The sequence below is a fragment of the Triturus cristatus genome, chromosome 3_1 (assembly GCF_964204655.1).
Source record: "Triturus cristatus chromosome 3_1, aTriCri1.1, whole genome shotgun sequence".
Classification (NCBI taxonomy): domain Eukaryota; kingdom Metazoa; phylum Chordata; class Amphibia; order Caudata; family Salamandridae; genus Triturus; species Triturus cristatus.
In genome coordinates, this window is record NC_140583.1 from 390,112,780 (window position 1) to 390,133,531 (window position 20,752).

Consider the following 20,752-nt stretch of genomic DNA (forward strand, 5'->3'; position numbering starts at 1 on the left):
GGAGGAAAAAGATTGTTGGTGCTTTAGGAGTGGAGGGTAAGGCCAGATGACTGGACAGTAGCCCCCCAACCCATTACAGGGGTACAGAAACACTGTTTGGGCCTTTAGGAGTTTGGGTACCGCCTGATGCCTAGTCGAGGCAGCCCCATCACATTAAATTTTTTGTAAATGTAAAATGCCCTGTCTAGTGCCTCTCAGTTCATGTCCCTCGGGAGGACATATTGGAATAAACCCCCATTTTGCACCTCAAGGGGGTCAAAGTCTATTGGGGCCTTCAGCATGTGGATATAGCCTGATCCTGGACGGGCTGGCACCCACCGCACCCCATTTTCTTTTTTGTTTTTTATTATAATTGTGAAAAGCTGTGGTGTCTAGTGGGCTTTCAGCTGCCCACAAGAAGAAGAAATTTGATTTAAACCTCCAAATCTATCCCCCTGAGAAGGACTGCAACACTGTCGGGTCCTTTTGGGGGTGTGGCTGGATGTCTAGATGGGCTGCCCCCAACCAATTTTTTTTTCTCCCCAAAATAAGAATCCCTGTCGTGGGGTAGGCTTTTTGTTGTCCCCTTGACCCCCTGAATGGCACTGGAAATGCAGATTGGGGGTAACCACCAGTGTGTGCCCCCGGGTTAGGGTGGAAGGGGGGGAGAGTTGGAGGGGGGGGGGGAGTGGCAGAAAGATTGTTTGGTCCTTTAGAGGAGGAGTCATGGCCCGATGTGAGTAGGGCTGGCTACACTCCATTTTGTTTAAATACCCTGGTTTCTAGTGAGCTTTGTTTCCCTGGGGTGGGGGTAGAGGGCAGACTGAGTTAAATCACAGCAAATTCCTCCCTGAGGGGCAGCAAGAGTTATATTGCCTATTTTAGTGGGGATATCACTTGGCTATGCCCACCGGGTCTGCTCCCCATCCTCAAGGATTCCTGGTGGCTAATGGGTTGATTCCTGCTTGGTTGGTGGTATGCTGAAGCGTTCTCCTCACATGGAGCCACTAAGGAGGAGTACCATTAACAAGCAGACATTGTCCCCTTTCCAGTAGTACCTCTCTGATAGCGATCTGTGCTTTGGGGGGGGGAGGTTGCTGACATCTGTCCCTGTGTAATGATCACAGTGAAAGCAATAGGACCCTAAAGGCTTGCACTGTTTGAAATCCCATTTGTCCAAGTCTAAGGGTACTACCACTTCATTGGCTCGAAGTGCCTGTCCTTGACATCTGCCAGGCTGCAACATGGGTGCTGGTGCATGGGTTTACGAAACACTACTGCTTTGACGGCCAGGTCTGGTTAAAAGGAAATTTTTTCCTCTCTGTCCTGCTCCAGAGATCCTCCTACACCTGGGGAGTTACTGCTTTTGTATTCATTCTAAGGTGGCAAATCTGTGTTTAGAATTATATATCAGAAGAGCAGGTTACTTGCCTTCGATAAGGCTCTTTCTGGTGGATACTCTACCTCAACTGTCAATTCCACACTGTTCTCCCGCATCTCCATTATGTAAAGTAGCCTTTTCTAACATCGAAAAAAGCTTCAAGTTAGTATTCAGTACACTGGTACGAACAATTATTCACACTTAATTTCTGAGTGTGTGGAAAGAGGAAAAGACCAGAAACTAGCATCCGCAAGCAGGGGTGGCGCTTATATGCATAGCATCACTTTGCTTCATACGGGAACGATACTTTAAAAAGTTGATCCAGTTCTACGCTTGGGAAGAATTTTAAGGTGAGGAATCTGTGGTTAAATCAAGTATCCTCAAGAATGAGGGTCACCGAAGGCAAGTAACTTGTTGGCCAGCAGCCAAGGTGCAACCCACATCATAGAGAGAAAAAAAAAAAAAAAAACCTTTGGCTGTGAAAATCTCTTCCCTCTCAGCTTATTTTAAAATCTTGTTGGTGCAGAGACTAGAATAATTTTTTAGCTTCTTTTTGGGCATGAGACATTAGTGTCATCCACCCTAATTAGCTAGTGCATAGGACAAGAACGTTTGTTTTCTGCAGTGAAGCGGTTAAACCAAAAAATAGCAATAAATAGTAACCTCAATCCTTACTCTCATCTTCCTCTCTACAATCTTGGACATTGGTGCACCGTTGCACCTGAAACGGACCGTGTGTTCATTCCCAGCTTTTCCTGCTTCTTTTTTATTTTAAGGAAATGTATATTTTTTTTCAGTTTAAAGGCTTTCTAGGGCCATTTTATTTGGATATAATTAAAATCAATAAAACTCTTCTGCCTTTTTGATATGTGGGAAATGTTCATTCTTAAAGGTGTCGCAAGATCTTGTTCATGAATTTAGAGAAGATGCCTTTGAGAGCTAAAATTAAAAAAAAATTTTTCACAGTTTTCTATTCTTAAGTTTATTTTTTACTATATCCACTATCTCCTCAGTTTACAATATTATAGTTCCAATGCCGCAAGTTGTTGTATTTTAAAAGGAAAGTGCTTCATACTTTTGTTACTTTAGAGGTATACCAAATTCCCTGAAATGAGCTACTTACTTGGTATTTTGATTTTCTGTAAATATCTCTTTCATTATTTTTAAGTGTTGCCAAGCTAAAAGAACGAGGTCCGAAGTGGTAGAGCTGTGGAAGAAGAATACCCCTATTATGGTGGAGGTGATGCTTCTTCCAGACTGCTGTTACAGTGATGAAGGGGCTACCACAGATAGTAGCGATTTGAAGGATCCTGCTATCAAGCAAGATGCATTGCTCTTAGAAAGATGGTTTTTAGAGCCTGTTCCACGCCAGTAAGTGTCTTCATTGTTTTTTAAAGAGTTATGAAATGAAGTATAGTATTTGGGGAAAGATAACATGTCAGACATATAAACACTTTGTCATGTAGCATTTGAGATACGCTAAGTATGTTATTAGTCATTATCTATATAGGCTACTGTTTTTTTCAGCAAGTGTTACTGCTATTTATATTAGTAATACCAATTAAGATTGATTAAAAACAGTACGTATCCACAGTCACAATAATAAAGGATACAGATCTACTAAAATGCTAGGTAACCAGGAGTTGCAAATCCCAAGGACTATGTGGTATCAACGGGAGAACTAATACATTAATAAGGCATTCACTAACCTCATCTTATTGACTTTACTTAAGCTTCCATTAGCATTCATCTATTCATCTAAGGATTCACTCGCCCACAATGGTGCTGCCGCCGCCAGTTTTGCGTGGAATTCCATTTAACAAAAATCAACATCATATTTCTATTTTCATGCTTTTTTTTCTATATCCAGGACTTCCAAGATTTCCGATAAAGCTGTTTTTGTTGAGTCTGGGATAGCCATCTCACCGAATCGAAGATGGCACAACCTGTCCCTTTCTAGAAGATTTCCTGTACATAATTTCCCCCATACACTCTGTAGGCAGTTGTCCTTTAATGTTTGGTACCATAAGTAGTTGGATAAGTGGTCCTGCTTCATGTAACAAGGCTAATCCTTGTGTGGTACAGTCTATGTAAAAACAAAATCCGCTAGTTGCTAACAAATTGAATTGGTTATTTCTCCAGGTGCCATCCGTGCATCACTTAAGTCCCTTTAAGTTGGCTCCCACACTTATGTGGAGAATGGGTCATTGGTTTATTATTATTGACTAAGATCTGGGTGAACTATTTGCAGTCAGTTCTATACATTGTTATCATAGCCTGTCAGGGACGAAAACCTCGGGATGATTCCACCTCTGAGGTGGTGCCTGTGAGTATGTCATATATGCAGGTATGAGAATGTGGCTTTGTCTCAGCATGCCACCCACCTTGGTGATTCTAGTACAGTCCTTCCCTGTAAAAACCCTCCAAAGCCAAGACCTGGTAAAGCCAGTTCACGCACCAAGAGTGTTTGCTTTGTGATTCATCCCAACCACCCATCTTCAGTGTCTCGTACCTGGTACATAATACCATCTATATTGCCTGAGGAATTGCTGCTTTAGTACCTCCAAATGCCCATTGTTCCAGCTGGGCCTCAGAATCTCATTTTGACTAAAGCGTGTGTTGTTTAGTACTAGAAGTGTTATGCCCAGTAGTGCAATTGTAGATTGGCCATTCTCAGTCCCCCCCTTCGAAAGTTGACTGACAACATTTGTCCAAAGTTGACAAAGTTTGACAAATAATGTTGACTGTCAACATTTGTCTGGGCACCCCTCCTAGACCAAAAGAAGGAAAGATGCTGGTCAATGAAAAGCTGGTAAAATTACTTCACAACATTGCAAGAGTACTTCTGAAGTGAGTACAATAATGTGCAGGGGCACACCATCTTAAAAAGCCCAATCCTTGCCTATAATTTAAATAGGAAGCGTGCTCCTAACTGTTTTTCTGTCCTTAGTTGAGTGTGGCAATAGTCATTTGACACATCCAGCTCATCATTTAATGTATTTAAGAAAGTAGATTGTATGTTTAGCCTCCACTGCAAAATATTCTCTAATGGGGTGAGAGACTAACATTGATTTAAAGCAGATGCCATGAAAATGGGAGAACTTTCCAAACAAGTCAAGTAGTTGGACTATTCTTTGGCTGGATCGCATTTAGTAACTTGGCACTTGAGCTTGTCACCTGTGTATAACAAGACATTGTTTTCAACCCATGAGCCCACAGATCCATACGATAACATTGTTTTTTTTATTAAGAAGTAGCAAATCCTTCACCACAATATGCAAAGACTTTTCTACGCTAGTTGCTTTGTTTACCTCATATTGTGTGGTTGCTTAAGATCTATTAAAATAAAATTGGAAATCATCATTGCACATTTTGATAAGCAAACTGATTAGAATGGTTGCCAATTTGCATCCCCATTTGAGATTAACAGATCACGGTTCTAATACATTTTAATTGTTAGTGTCTTGTTTACAGGAGTGTGTAACACTTTTGGAGCAATTTTCACAGATTTGGAAACTCTTTCATTGAGATTGGTTGCTTAGAAGTACACTCAGTGGTGAAAATTGTGATGGGCCAATAGTCTGCAGTAAACACCTTATCAAGGCTGGATCCACTTCCATTTTATTTTATTTACATGTTTATCACAATTTATTTTATTCTTTTCCTAACTGAAATTGTAGTGTTTTAAACTTGCTTGCAATCCGAAGACCAATTCGCTGGACAGTTTTCTTGTTGACAGTACTAATGAATAGCTCTCCCAATCTTGTTTCTTTATGCTGCATTAAATATACTGCATTAGTGTTTATAAATTGCATTCTAGGAAAAATTACAACATCAAACCAGCTATTATGGTCTAATACCATGTGGTGGGTAACACAGGGGAAGATGTTACCGGCTATACCCTTCAGGGCGTTGCAAAAACAATGAGTAAGCAGGATATCTGCCACCCACGTAATGGTGCTCCATCCAGCGACGTCTATTTGCAGGTATCTAGTGCACGGAAATGCTAGGATTCATGCAGGATAGATTAGATGGTTCGCGGAGCTCGCTCAAGCATCGGCCATCTTCAAGCCAGGCAAACTCCGCACCCCAAGAGGGGTAATTTCATTAAAATGGAAAACATACATATATCGGGGTCCAGACAGCCTTTACAGTAGAGCAATAGCTTTAAAATACCATGATTACAAAATCTAGCTCAATAGAAACTCCAACATATCACTAGCTAACTCACGGTGTACTTGGAAAACAAGTGTGGAAAAACAACATATCAGGTGATGAGTCTATGAAGAGTTTGTATGCGTAATAGAAGGATGTGATGATGAGAGTGTGTATTTGGTGAGGACGTACAGGGTGTTGGAAATGAATGTGATGAGGACATGTGAAGATTTTGGTGATGATCTAGAGAGCATAATTTTATTCTTATTTATGAAATGTGAAACATAATTGTATAATGTTCCTGGCACAACATCGAAGGTATGAGATTCTGCTTTTCTGATGTTCAATAGAAAAACATAGGGTAGTCTTAAACGCAGTAGGTTTGCACTTAAAGTACCCAATGCCCTATATTGTGTTCAATATTTAGAACTACATTGTGATTTATCTGCTTCATAACAAGACAGGGCCTATAGATTAGTTTTATCTTTAACAATGACTCGAAAGTGCGCTATGGTGCAATATGGCTGTAATCTGAGATGTAGCAATTCGGGTAGTACTTTAAATACTCTATGCACTTAATGAAAATCAAAATTTATTTTGTCTGCGTCTTGATATACATGTTTTAAACTGATTGAGATTAGTTCTAAGTGTTTTGTGTGCATTTTATAATATGTACTCGCCACGTTTTGTGGAAGTGGCAGTATATTATGTTGCAATGATTTTGTGTTTTAGCTGATAGATACAATAACAAAATTGTACCACGGTATATTTATTACATGAATTTGCTCAATGGTTTTTGTTAATCATACAAATAAAGTCCAGCTCCAGTTGGTCCTGGTGTCCTCCCACTCTGTGGGCACAGATCCGGCCTTCAGGAGCAGAGGTCCCTCTTCCTGGGGTGCTGCTGTATCGGGCTGGCCAGGAAGCGGCAGCACGGAATACCAGACTCTTTGGTGTTTGCAGACTGCAGGGGAATAGCTCCTCAACTCCAAGGGAGATTGCTGGCAATTTGTGAAGTGCTGGCCATCTACCTGCAGTTCTTTGGTAGAGGCTCAGCTGCAGGATGAGTCCATTCATTTGTTCAAAAGCACACGCTAATATTACTGTGCATTAACGTATTCAAGCAGTTGCATTCAAATACTAACCGTTACCGAATTCTTGTTCTTCTTATATTCTTTTTAATTCGTTCTTAAAATATTGGTCCCAAGCCTTCAGCCAACACTTGTTTTGTCGTATCAGGACAATACCCGCAACTTCCTCAGGGCTAAAAGACATAGAAAAGCATATCGCTATAGTGTATGTGGAAATACTGACAAATCAGTATCACTTCAAAACCACACCAACAATCCTTTATTTTCATTAAGGAAAACAGGTAATTGCAGACGATTTGTTCTTAGGCTGGATAGATGAATTATCACTGTATAACAAAAAACTGGCACCTTGCCTTTATGGCTTCAGAGAACCTGGATCATGCACCACAGGTGACAGGTAGGTCAGTTCTTTTTAGGTCTCGGCTGCGAAAGGCTGCGCTTGCGCAGTCTCGCTCCGAGATTTAATGAGTTTGAGTGACTTTGAGAAGAGGGGCTTGCACCCGCCCCTCTTCTCTCCGGTTCTCCATTGGCTGGCCTCTTAAATGCTGGCCAGCCACTGGACAAGAGGTCCAGTCACTCCGTTGAAGCCCCGTCCTTTTCGGATCGGGGGGCGTGTTTTTTGCGAGAAGTCTCAGGGAGGAGACAACAGCAAAACACGCCCCCAAATCCGAAAAGGACGTGGCGTTTCTCCGAGGCATTTTCTGCTGTGCCTCGGATAAAGGCGGTGGTGTCTTTCGGTGCCCTCGGCTTGTTTTTTATGCAAGCTTGCTACGGCCAGAGGGATTGCCGTTGCCTCTGCTTGTGTTTTTTAGCTGAAACCCTATCAGAGGTAGAACTGCCTGCTATGGCTCTGCTTGCTAGCACCAGTGGATACATTCCGGAATGTTAACAAGCAACACTCAGAAAGCGTGGGTGCGAGTGAATTATATTTCTTTTTTTTTGCTGTGCTTGGTGTCGGTTTAGGGTTCCCGTTTGTTTACACATTCGCCAAGTTGAGCACTATGTATGAGGAAGTGGTCGCCGATGCGTAAAAAGCATAGTGTGAATGAAAGGCTGAGAGGAAAGTTTTGTCAGCATTTTATCTGTGGAGGGGGCATTCCCGCGTTTTCAGGAACGCACACGAGGAGGTGTAGCACAGCCCCCCTCTGATACATTGTACCCAAGATTACTTGTCCAAGAGAACATCATGCAGTCTGGGAATTGTTTTACGACCAATATGGCCACCGCCGAAATCAGCGGTAAATATGTTCGTAGTTAACAGGAGGTAGTGTTTGTTTTCAATTTAATTTCATTTAAACACAACCCCATGTGTATGTGGGCGGCGGGGTGGGGGCTGAGATTTATCTCAATGGGTCCTGTCAGCGCAGCGAGCGTACGCTTCCGTTTGCCTCGTGACCCCCTTAACAGCTGATCCCGGAAGTGAGCCGCGCTGCCGCTGCACGAAAGATGGCGAGTGGGGCTGTGAGCGGTGGCCGGGGCTGCGGGACTCTCCTCGGGGGCCTCCTCCTGTGCCTGCTGCTGAGCGGTGCGTGGGGGCGCGTGCACCACCTTAGCCTACAGGTAAGGGGGCGAAAGACCAGTGCGGAGGTGAGGGGTCTGGGGGGAGAGTTCTGGGTAGACCAGGGATGTTGAAGGAGTGCCCTGGTGGGGGGGTCGAACATTGAAGCGCTCAGCGGCGCAGGGATGTGTATTCCTGGGCACTTCCGCCCCTCTCTTGTGTCTTCGGGGTGGGGGCTACGGCGGGCGAGGTGAGGGGCCAAACAAAACACGCGCGTAAAAATCAATCAGGTGCTTTCCATATGCAGCCCCGGAGCCGTCCGCACAGTGCTTTGGACGCCTTTCCCCCTTGTGCTTGTTATACAGACAATGGCTGTCCCTGCACTATGTGCGCCCACGGTAGAATGTAACCGGAAGTGTATTCGGTTTATTGTTTGAACACTTGAGTCCGGAACCCCGCAGTCAATGGACGCATTATTACTCTGTGCTAACAGATAGCCCTGGCATATCTACCGCTACCTGGGGATGCTGTATTTACTCCTCAAACATTGAAGCGCTCAGCGGCGCAGGGATGTGTATTCCTGGGCACTTCCGCCCCTCTCTTGTGTCTTCGGGGTGGGGGCTGCGGCGGGCGAGGTGAGGGGCCAAACAAAACACGTGCATAAAAATCAATCAGGTGCTTTCCATATGCAGCCCCGGAGCCGTCGCAGGAAGCCGCGACTTTCAACATTGCAACGTAAAACAGAAGAGCAACGTGTGAAGTCTGGGAGTGAGGGAATTCAGAGACAGTCAGTCCAGGGACACATGTGAGGGCAGAGGTGGACGGAACGTACCAGGGCTTATGCCAAAGAAACTAGGGTTTCGAAGAACTGAAAAGGTGCACATATGTGCAGTGATCATATGTAGAACTGTGTAGAAGCCTCAAGATTCATGCACGATCAGTAAGGGGGTGAGTGCCGGCATGTCTGCCAGCAATCGGACACTGCCAGCTGTGCATGCCAACTGCAATTGGAAAGATGTGGCGGAGCTGCAGACTTTGCAACTGTAGAACCGTTTCCGAGTCTTGGCGTCGGTTCCACACCCTGTGGTCTTGGGCAGATCATTTAACCTGCCTTTAAAAACATTCTGATCTTGTGTGATGTAACTGCTGCTCCTGTAAAGAGAGCACTCACGTCGAGTTTGCGCCAAATACGAATGCCAAGGGGCACACTGTGCCACCCGTGTTAACACAGCAGCAGTCTGAAATGAGACAGTACGAATTGACTGAAATTTATAAACTGAGGCGGTGACTCAATATGCACGTGTTAGAGTAGTCATGTTTGTAGCCACAGCTTGCAAGGGCGAGCAAACCCGCAATTGGTCGCTAGGCAGACGCATAAATAACAAGGGCCAGAACGTTGCACCGATGACTGCCTGGAAGCTTTAACAGACAGTCTAGCCGCTGTGTAGGACTGGTAGTCAGACTGTTGCAGAGAGTTGTAAATCCTTGCAGGCACTGCAACAACAGTCTAAACGTGTTAGCAGACCCACTGGATATTTTAGGAGAGATGCTATTGCTGCACGCATCGGAAAACGTCAGCACGTACAGCGAAGCAGGCAGCAGGAGTCTAGGAATGCGAGCACGCACCACTTAACAACACTCCAAGATCTCAAGTGGGCATGTAGTATGCAGGCATGCTGTTGCCCCGGTATGCACCGCAATACAGGATTTGGTATGCACCACCAAAATGGAACTGTCGCATGCACAGTTACAGCAGCAGTTTGATAATTTAAGCATGCACACTGTATGTAGTATGCTAGAATCAGAACATTGTGTTAAAACTCTGCATGTGTTCTTTAGACTGCCCACACTGCAGCAGCAAGCCTAAAAACAATTCCGAGCACGTACTGCAGAAAGCAATTTGCACTCGGAAGCCGTTCCTATATTTCAACCCAATGAATCCGCCGAGGAGCTTTTTAGTGCGCTGCACTTGCTGGCTTTGTGTGTGTGGCTCTGTGGGTGCAAATGCAATATGTATCGCATTTGAGTGATTAAGCTATTGACATTGTAAATAACAATGCCGTTTCTTTAAAGGTTTTAAAAACAAAAACTAATGTCATGAGCAATGCCAATAGCTCTAACTTTAACAATGCTGAGACCATTGCATTGTAAATGCTTGTTTCCGGCTCCTTCTGTGAGGATCCTGGAGCTTGAGCATGGTCTTTTTTGACTTTTTTCAGTCAGAAATTGATTTTCTTTTACTTTATTCGACCTTTTTCTTGGCTGGTATTAGTTTCTAACTATTTTCTGACATTTTTACTATCTTTTTATGTCAGAAATGCCAGCTTTGTTTAACAAATATCCTTACTGTGGGAAGAAAATGGTGAAATCTGACCCTCACTCTGTGTGTATTGTGTGTTTGCCATCCTCACACAATCCGCAGAAGTGTTATTACTGTCTACAATTTTCGAAAAGAACTCTGTTCGACAGAGAAAAGATCAGACTTCATGCGTCGATGGAGAGAGGAAAAACCAAAAGTGGCCTTGAGTCTCATCCCAAGAAGCCCTCCTCTCATGGACAACACAAGAGGGGTAGATCTGTTTCCCCAGCTTCCAGAAGAAAAGCAGATTCCAGAGTGCTGGCCGTCCGCGTCGAAATCGGCGTCAGGAAAACGAATAAGTCATTCTACGACGTCGAAGGACAGATCGCCGTCGAAGAGACGAGATCCTCCGTCGACAAAAAGTAAGTAGACGTCGAGGCATACTTCGGGCTCAAAGTATGTGGGTGAAGACGGATCTAAGTTGTCGTCAAAATATCCGTCGACGATGAGACACCGGTCGACATCGAGATCTCCGCCTCCTTCTCGAAGGTCTGCGTCGAGAGGATCGACAACGAAAAATCCCTCTCTGACCCACAGATGGTCGACATCAAGGGCACGATCGGCGACGAGGAAGTCTACGTCAAAGGCACCACATATCTGCCGATGTTTAACGTCGAGAAGACGGTCACGGTCGCCGTCGAGGAGACCGACATCGCAGAGACTCCAATCTTCAAGTGTGTCTCCACAGCGGTCAACGTCGGTGGTGGCCTTATCTGGCAGAGGATTGTTGCCACTTCAGGAGACGCACCAGAAAAACCAAGATTGACGTCGAGAACACAGCGGTCGTCGTCGAGAGAAGTCTCATCTTCTCCTGGAATCAACATTTATACAAGTCACACTGGAGGGATCTCCAGCTTCAAGAGAAAAGTCTCCTACTACCTTATCTCCATGATGGCTTGAGCGTATACGGCATTGGAAAGTGCCACCTAGAGTTCCAGGCGCAGAATTCTCCAAGGCTCTATCGCCACCCAGAGTCTCTGTGGGACCCCCTCCACGTAGGTCCCCAAAAAGGTCTCGATCACCTGTGGAAAGGCGTTCAAGATCAATAGGGCGTTCAAGATCTCGCCGCTCTCCTACTCCTAAAAGAAGACATAGATCTCCATCTTCAACTACGTCAACAAGATCTTCCATTAGAGATTACTCGCCTACTCTATACACGATACCCCCGTCCAGGGTGTCTCCGGTAGACGATCTGGAACTTTAAATGAAGTCCTTTGCAGGGGTGCCAACAAACTAAATATCACTATGTTTACAGCTCCAGTTTCAACGTCCGTCATCTTTGAAACTTTACATCATAGCCTCTGCTACCTTTGGTGCCAGGTCTGCTACAACCAGCAATGCAGACCTTCCTTACCCCGGCTATGGTGGGTTCAGTTCCCACACGAATATCCAAGAAATAGAAGTCCCCAGAGCAGGACCCGTTTTTTTCTTCGCGCAGTCCCACCTCCGGACTCCGTGATAGTGGCTGCAGCCAGGAAAGCGCATTCGGTTACAACTTCTTCTACTGCTCCACCAGAGAAGGACAGCAAAAATATGGATTCTCTGTGCAAACGAATGCTCAATACATCGGCTTCGCTGATGAAGGTGGCTAGTGCTTACGCCCTGCTAGGTCGGTACGATAGATCTCTCTGGGATTCTTTGGCGAGATTTACAGAGAAGCTGCCAAAGGAAGATCAGTAGGACTTCCAGGAGATATTACTAGAAGGCAGACTGGTGGCTATTCAGATTATCAGTGCAGCCGCAGATGCATCTGACTTGGCGGCCCATGGATACTCGCATGGCATCTGCTCAAGGAGATCGGCATGGCTTCGCCTTTACAGGGCTAAAACCTGATGCACAAAGAAGGATCATGAATCTTCCATTCAACGGATCCTCTCTGTTCGGCTCTCATGCGAACGACGAAATGTCCAAGATGAAGAATGACTTGTACACTTTGAAAGCTGTTGCCTTAGAAAAGCGAAAGAGTTTCGGCGTAGATTCCGACCCTATGATCGACGCTCTTTTCAACAGAGGGTTCAAACCCCTCATTGGAAAACACAAAATCAGGGTCAAGGTCAATCCAGGTCCCATTACCAACAAAGAAGACCTGGACGAGAGAGAGGATATACAAAACAGCAACCTAATGCTCCTAAACCATCAGCAAAACAATGAGGCATGGCTTACTCCATGCCCGTTGACCACTCCGGTGGGTGGAAGTGTTACGTTGCACCCGGAGGAGTGGGAGAAATTAACAAAGGACCAGTGGGTTTTGAATATTGTGCAGAATGGCTATCTGCTCAGGTTCAAATCCCCACCACCATCAATTCCTCCACGGCAAAGGCCTCTTCAAAGACACCACTTGTTACTCGCAGAAGTAAACTTTCTCCTACAAAAACATGCCATAGAAAAGGTCCCTATTCCACAAAGGAGGCAGGGGATTTATTCTCGCTATTTTCTGGTTCAGAAAAGAGGCCCTTCCAGAGAATACAGACCAATACTCTACTAAGACTGCTGAACAAGTACATTTGCAAAGAGAAGTTTTGAATGTTGGCTTTACGTAAAATATTCCCTCCGCTTTATCAGGGTGATTGGATGTGTGAAAAAGACTTGCAGGACGCTTACTTTCATATTCCAGTGTCCATAAAACATCACACATTTCTACGATTCCAAGTGTCTACCCAAAACTTTCAGTTCAAGGTTCCCCCGTTGGGGCAATCCGCTTCGCCCCCCTGCACCCCCCCCAAACGTTTTCCAAGAGCATGGCAGTGGTGGCAGCTTTTCTTCACAAGCAAAGGATATTCATATATCCTTATCTGGGGGCCTGGCTGCTGAAGAGCACGTTACCTGCTCTGCTTCAGAGTCATCTCTCGTACGGTATGCAACTAGTAAACAGGTTGGGCCTTCATGTAAACTACAAGAAATCAATCTTCAACCCATCTCAGTAAATCCACTATCTGGGTGCCTTACTGGATACCGCAGAAGCAAGCGTGTGTCCTTCGGAGGAGAGGTTATCCTCAATTCACGAGAAATGCCGCAACCTTCTTCTCACACAATATCCCACAGTCAGGCAGGTGTCATCACTGCTGGGATCAATGGCATCCTGGGTCTTCATCGTACCGAATGCCAGGCTAAAATGCATCCATTGCACCAATCTCTGGAAGACCAATGGATGCAAACGTCAGGGCGTTGGGAGGGCGCTGGGAGGATCAGCTTCTTCTCTCTCAATTGGCCAAGGAATCCTTCAAATGGTGGATGAAGAGATCCAGTCTGATGAAAGGAGTTCCTTTTCACCTGGACCCTCCTACACAAACGATAGTCATGGATGCTTTACTCCAGGGATGGGGTGCTCACATAGGGGTTTTTTCAAAATCAAAGCCTGTGGTCGGAGACAGAACAATCTAACCATATCAATCTCTTAGAGTTGAGGGCAGTGCACTTGGCTCTCAAATCATTGTACGCTTCACTTCAATCTCAGTGCCTTCTGATTCAAACGGACAACACGACCACCATGCATTACTTAAACAGGGGGGTGCCCGATCGAGGCCTCTTTCTCTAGAGTCGCAAACCATCTGGAAGTGGCTTCTTGCAAGAGATTTGAACATTCTGGCAATGCATCTCCCGGGGACTCTCAACGTCCAGGCGGACACCTTGAGCAGAGAATACGTCAAAGCTCACGACTGGTCGCTCAACAACAAAGTAATTCAAAGCAGCATCAGAGACTGGGGAACACCAGACATCGACCTGTTTGCAGATGCGGTAAGCGCAAAATGCCCCGTCTTCGCATCCAGGTTTCCCCAACCAGGATCTTGGGGCAATGCCCTTTTGATAAATTGGTCTCCGACATTACTGTACGCCTTTCCACCAATTCCGTTGAGTCCCACAGTGATCAACAAGTTTTACAGGACCAACTCCAGAATTATTTTGATAGCCCCGGAACGGCCGCGTCAGTGGTGGTATCCGGATCTCCTGCAGCTATAAGAAGTCCTGCACTGGAGGTTACTATGAAGTCCAGATCTACTATCCAAGAACCAAGGGAAGTTATTCCACCCCAATCTATCATCCCTACGGTTGACGGCATGGCTCCTGAAGTCCTTCAATACGGACATCTAGACTTAACTCCAGAATATATGAACATTCTTAAAGAGGCTAAGAGGCCTTCCACTAGGCAGTCGTATGCTTTTAAGTGGAAGAGGTTTTACTTATGCTGCACGAACAATGGACATGATCCCGCCTGAGGTCCGGAACAGGTGCTTTTAACATATTTATTGCATTTGGCCAAATCTGATTTGAAATTTTCTTCTAATAAGGTGCATCTTGCGGCTATCACAGCGTATAGAAAATCACCTAATCAAATTTCCTTCAAAATCGCTGTGGTGAAAGATTTTCTCAAGTGATTACGAAAGGTTTACCCTCCAGTTAGAGCTCCTTCGCCATCTTGGGAGCTCAACATTGTACTAACGAAATTGATGGGTGCTCGTTTCGAGCCTATTCATAGAGCTTCTTTACAACATTTGACATGAAAAGCTGCGTTTCTCGTGCCTATCACCTCTGCTCGCAGAGTAAGTGAGATCCAGGCACTATGCTGTAAAGAGCCCTTTACTGTTTTTCATGCAAACAGAGTGGTTTTAAGAACGCATCCGAGTTTTTTTTACTCAAAGTAGTCTCGGATTTCCATATTAACCAGACAATCACCCTACCCACTTTCTTTCCGAATCCTTCAAATCCTCTGGAAAGGTCCCTCCACTCTTTGGATCTTAAGAGGGTTCTAAAGTTTTACGTAGACAAAACAAAAAGCTTGAGGAAAACGGACCGACTGTTTATAAACTATGGGTCCATAAATACTGGTTCTGCTGCTTCGTAAAGGTCTATCTCGAGGTGGATAGTGTCTTGTATATCCTTGTCTTATCAATTGGCCAATAGAGTCCTTCCTGGCAAGCCTAAGGCCCATTCCACCAGGGGAAAGGATTCTACCAAAGCTCTTCTTAGTAACATTCCTATGGCAGAGATTTGTAAAGCAGCCACATGGCGCTCAGTACATACTTTCACGCGCCATTACTGTCTGGACTCTGATACACAGACGGATGCCCAAGTCGGGTAAGCCTCGCTCAGAAATCTGTTTTGATAATTACTTGATAGATGCCATGTTAAAAATTCTTGTAACTGTTTGCTCAGCTGCGAGGAGTCGGTATGGGCTTGCTACTCTATTCAGTGCTTATGACTATTGATGAGTATCCCCTGGAAGAGAAGGATACGTTACTTACCTGTAATCCTAGTTCTCTTTCAGGGGTATAGTCCCTGGTAGACATGAAAAATACTCCATTTAGATGCTTTCCAGAGTGCCACAAAAAGAGTGCCTAGAAGGACAACCACAAACCAACCTCTGCCTGCCGAGAGACTGCGAAACAAAAGCAAAGCTTGCACCAAATTCAGGCTGACGACCTGCAAGCAAGGGAGAAGCAGAGATCGGTCCACCACTTCATCATGCAAAGACAAAAAAGGGAGGTCATCAATGAGGGACCTCGAACTGTCACAGGGGAAGAGTACAATGTTGAGGACACAAATGTTGCCCAGGCGTAAGACTCCAATGCCTGAGTAGAAGATGTTGGCTAAGTAGAAGCAAACCAGCTGACAAAGAAGCCCAAAGAGTGAGAACCTCAAAAACCTACTCAGGTAACATCCCCAAAAGTTCAGGGGTGGAGCCAAAGACATAGGACTCAATCTGCACAAGACTACCTTGGCAACGAAATACTCTGCGCCCAAAGTGAAGTCCTAAAAAAGAGACACCAATAGTGGCTGTCCCTCGGACAAACCTTTGACGTCAGAATGCACCAGGCTGGCCCGTAGATTCAAAGAAAAGGACTTTGAAGACTATTCTGAACGAGCCCTCGAAAGAGGCAGCTTGTGGTAACAAGCATTGGCATAGCCAATAGGTCTCGCTTTTGGGACCTCATAAGTATTTAGTTATGCAGCACAATATCCTTGGTGCAACAACATTAACCGTTGCATGGCTAAACACTTATAAGGTCACAAAGGCGAGACCTATTGGCTATGCCAATGCTTGTATTAAATGTAACCTTTGTTACTGAAATTCTCACCTAACAATAACGTTACTTAAACCTTTGGTTTTTCAGTGAATTCCTTTTTTTTAAAAAGTAAAGTAATATTTTGTTACTATATGCAAAGTCACCCTTCCACAACCGCAGACAGTCAACCTCACACCACACGCAGCTGAAGGCTGTGTGCAGCATGGAGTGGGCCACGTGGCCAGGCTTTTTTCCTTCTTTTTATTTTTGTGGCATATGTTTTCAATAAAAAATAAATAATCTAAAACAGTCCAACAGCTTGTCAAGACCACATGGATTGACTTTGCTAAAGTTTATTTTATTTTTTGTGATGGATCATTGTTTACCGATTTTATTTTGCCAGCATACACACGGCAACTTTAAGCATTAGCATTTTTAATTCATGTCACTTCTGCGCTTTTAAAACAAATCAATAACAACCATCGCAGGTTTTCCCAGTCCCTAATCTTTTAGTTTTGCCAGTGCTGTTTTTTTTCCTTTAGTATTGGACTTAGTGGAAAATAGTTAATCCATGCTAATGATAAAGCATCACGTAAGAGATTAAATGACGCATTACGTTAATTGTGTCCGTTATCTAAACGAAACATCGAACACATCTCTACATATCTGGGAGAATGTGATTTGTGAATAAGTCAAATTTGGCACGCAGGAAAATGGAGAGACCACAATGACACACTGGACATCCACAAAGCGTCTCGATAGGATCCCTTCTGTTTGTAATTTTTAGCCATTCGACTATTTCAGCATGATTGAAAATGTAGAATTTGGCCCTTTTGTAGCAATGCTAAATCAGAGAAGATGTATAGTACCAGAATGATGAGTGACATAAGTATTGTGACCTTTTTTATTGTTTACAAAAAAATCCTAACATTGGAGATAACAGAAAAACTACACCCAATGGGCCGAATTATTATTATTTTTTTTTTGTTAACTTGGTTCAGGACCCGGTATATCAAGGCCAGATGACAGTTATACATATGATATTCTGACACACAGCTGATTAGACTCTATCAACCACCCCAGTTTTGAACCTCCACTTTTTCCTGTTTGTGTAAATAATCATTTCCCCATCATTACAGAGCAGTCTATTCATAAAAAAATGTAGCAACATTTCAAATTTTTGAAAAGATAGTCTTATTATAGTAATCTCAAAGGTATCCATACCCTGTGGATACTATAGTTAGCATTTGAGGTAAAAAGGAGAGGCGAATATATACCAAGTTCTAAATACTTGAGTGATCATTGATAATTGTGGAACTTTCCTCCCTCACAATGAGGTCTTAAAGTTCAATCACCCACCTTACTGCATGTGTATTTAAAGCTTTAGAAAAATCTTTCCTGTCCCTCCTTCGATCCCTTAACGAAAGTGATTCACGTTAAACTGCTGCCCATCTAGCCTGTGAATCGGAGGTCGTTCTTGAAAGTGGTTCCAATCTGCTGGGTATATTTTTTTGTGAGCACCTACAGAAGGGCTTTTATACCTCCCAAAACATGCCTCCCCAGCACATATTCGGCTGGAGTTTGGCCTCTTTAATCAAACCCTAGAAACACAAGGTGCCTTTTTAAAAACATGCTTTAAGCTATGCGTCACAAGGGCTGAATTATTGGAAAACCTCCTATTGCTAGATCTAACTAAACCAGATAGCCAATCTGCAGCCCGGGACTACCTGGACTGATCATTACAGAACCTACACCTAGCTGTACTGTGGACAACCCTCATAACGTTTGCAGCTTTTAAAAGGATCATTTCCAAAATGGTGCATCAGTCTTTGTGGCTAGCAGACAAAGTAAAATTGGCCTCGCTTCCATATGACTGGTCGATTTTCAATAACTATGTCAAACTGGGACCGCAACCTATTATAAACGTTTGCATGTCAAACAAAAAATCATTCAATATAGGTTAGGTGGGATGTTGACCTTGGACTGCATACCTGCGAGGACAAGAAAAAACAACTTACTATGAAGGCTCTGCCATTCCCACAGCGAAACAACCGTGCACAATGTCTGTATTTGCCCAGTTTCTTTTTATAGAAAGGCGGGCACTTTTAAAATCTCAATTTCAGTTACTGGGTATATGATTGTGCACCCCCGCGAGAAAAGAAGCAAGCACTTCCGATGATCTGTGAGTACTTGTTAGTCTTCAGCTCAGGTTAATAACACCAGCACATCGCATCCGCAGTTCCCCATATTCTCCAACCACCAATCCTAGAACTCTCTCCCAGAACCCTTCCACCCTACATTCCACAAATCCCACAATGACATTCCAACCACATCCTAACACATCCTTCTCCTTAACAAATGAAAGAAGAAAAAGAAAAGATATAACATCTTAGAAGAACATCAAGAACTTCACAAATGGAAAGAACACCTCCCAACCACATAATCCTTGTGCCACATAGGCTTGGCCCGCACAGTACTGGCTCTGATCATGGGCGGATCACTTGACTCCATGTCCCCCAATGTTTTCTCAAAATGAAATCGCTCCAGATCAACCTTGGTCACAGGAACAATCAAAATCCTGTCTTTATTCCACACCTTGCTTTCATCGGTGTGAACGGAACTCTGAGAAACCTTTACCACCAATTTAGGGGCAGAGAATTTCGAAACACCCTTGGGAACATGACTAGGTTTCTTGATTCTAACCCAAGTTCCCACACATAACACCGAAACCATGCCCAGTATTTACACTCCCAAAATTGCTTTGTACCTTCTTTCATCTACCACAGCCCTCAATTTAGCATCAACATCGCTCCCGTTCATCCACTCATGCTTCAATTTAGAACTAGGGAATCTGCCACTGAGAAGAACAAAAGGTTAAATTCCAGTGGAACAATTAGGAGTTCTATACACCCACAGCATGTCGTTCACAACTGAATGCAATTGGTCCTTCAAAGAATGAGTAAAACGTTCAACAAGACCATTGCTCCTCGGTTGATACAAGGACGTCTTTGTGTACTTGATTCTCTGCAAAGCCAGAAATGCTGCCATTTAATTGGACACATATTGTGTACCATTATCAGTCGCTATTTCAGCTGGAAAACCTTCCCTCAAGAAAACCTTGCGCAAAAATTGTATAATGGCATCCAAAGTAATACTGTTTACAAAACCTACTTCAGGCCATTTTGACATGTAGTCTATAAGAACAATAGCAAATTTGGACCTTTCACCTAAAACCTTATTGGGACCCGCAATATCCAAAGCCACCTTTGCCCATGAAACCAAAGGAGAATTAACTGGGTCGATGGGGGAATGATGAGTCACTTGCGACTTATCACTCACAACACAGGGACTACAATCATGCATGTGGCTCTCCACTGCTTTATCCACGCCTGGCTACCAGAAGTCTTCACGTACTTTGTTTCTTTGCCTTTATGCCGCAATGACCCGCATGGGCTAATACCAAAATATTTCCCCTCAAACTCACAGGAGCTACTAACTGTCATAGCCTCCTCAAAAGTCCATCCAAACTCGTCAATTCACACGCATACGGTATGGTAATCTCATCCAAAGACATCAAATAGGGCCAACCTTGCGCAACCCAGCACATGACCTAGCGCAACACGGGATCCTTACTCAACTCTGACCTCCACTCCATTGATGGAATTGGCTAAACACGCCACATCATTGTCTCCTTCCATGGTCCCTTCCGCACACCCATTTAAATCATCCAATGGCATTCGGGATTGTCAAGACACAGAAAGGGTAATCACTAACCTTAGAAGCCGGATACAGCGGGAGCGATGAAAGCTGTCATGTAACCCTATCCCCTATATGGAATCACCTGCGAGCAATACATATCCACTCTATAGGCAACACCACAGTAGGGGAAAGAGAAGAAAGGGATAAACAAAACAAAAGGTGCGGCTGCAAAAACACTCAATGGGGAAAGGTCTGGAGTTGTAGACTTCACTCCTGCTGTATCCCCATGTTCCCTGTAAGTGAGACACAACACAATGCACATGTAATCACCACCATAAGGAACTCATAACATACGAATATATATTATGTGGATGCACTTCGTTACTACTGCCGCCCGTATCCTTATATAAAAGGCACAAAAATAAAGAAAATAAAATAAAGTAGCACTTCAATAGTGGTTTCCAATATGTTTGAACCGTATGTAGCAAGGCAATGTACTCATATCATCAGAAAAGAGGAGACAGTTAATGTACTTCGCTTAGAAGCTGCAAGTCTCTAGCATCTGTGAAGACTCCCATGTAGGTCCTA

General features: G+C 44.1%; 1 protein-coding gene across 3 annotated transcripts in view; it reads left to right on the forward strand.

The window, feature by feature from the left end:
- The window catches only part of ATOSA (atos homolog A), a 408,075-nt gene that overhangs the window by 167,129 nt on the left and 220,194 nt on the right, over positions 1-20,752 (forward strand). For all 3 annotated transcript variants that reach the window (XM_085644168.1, XM_085644169.1, XM_085644167.1), the window contains one exon: positions 2,529-2,731. In XM_085644168.1, coding sequence (XP_085500294.1) covers positions 2,529-2,731 — 203 coding nt within the window. The remainder of the gene's footprint in view (positions 1-2,528; positions 2,732-20,752) is intronic.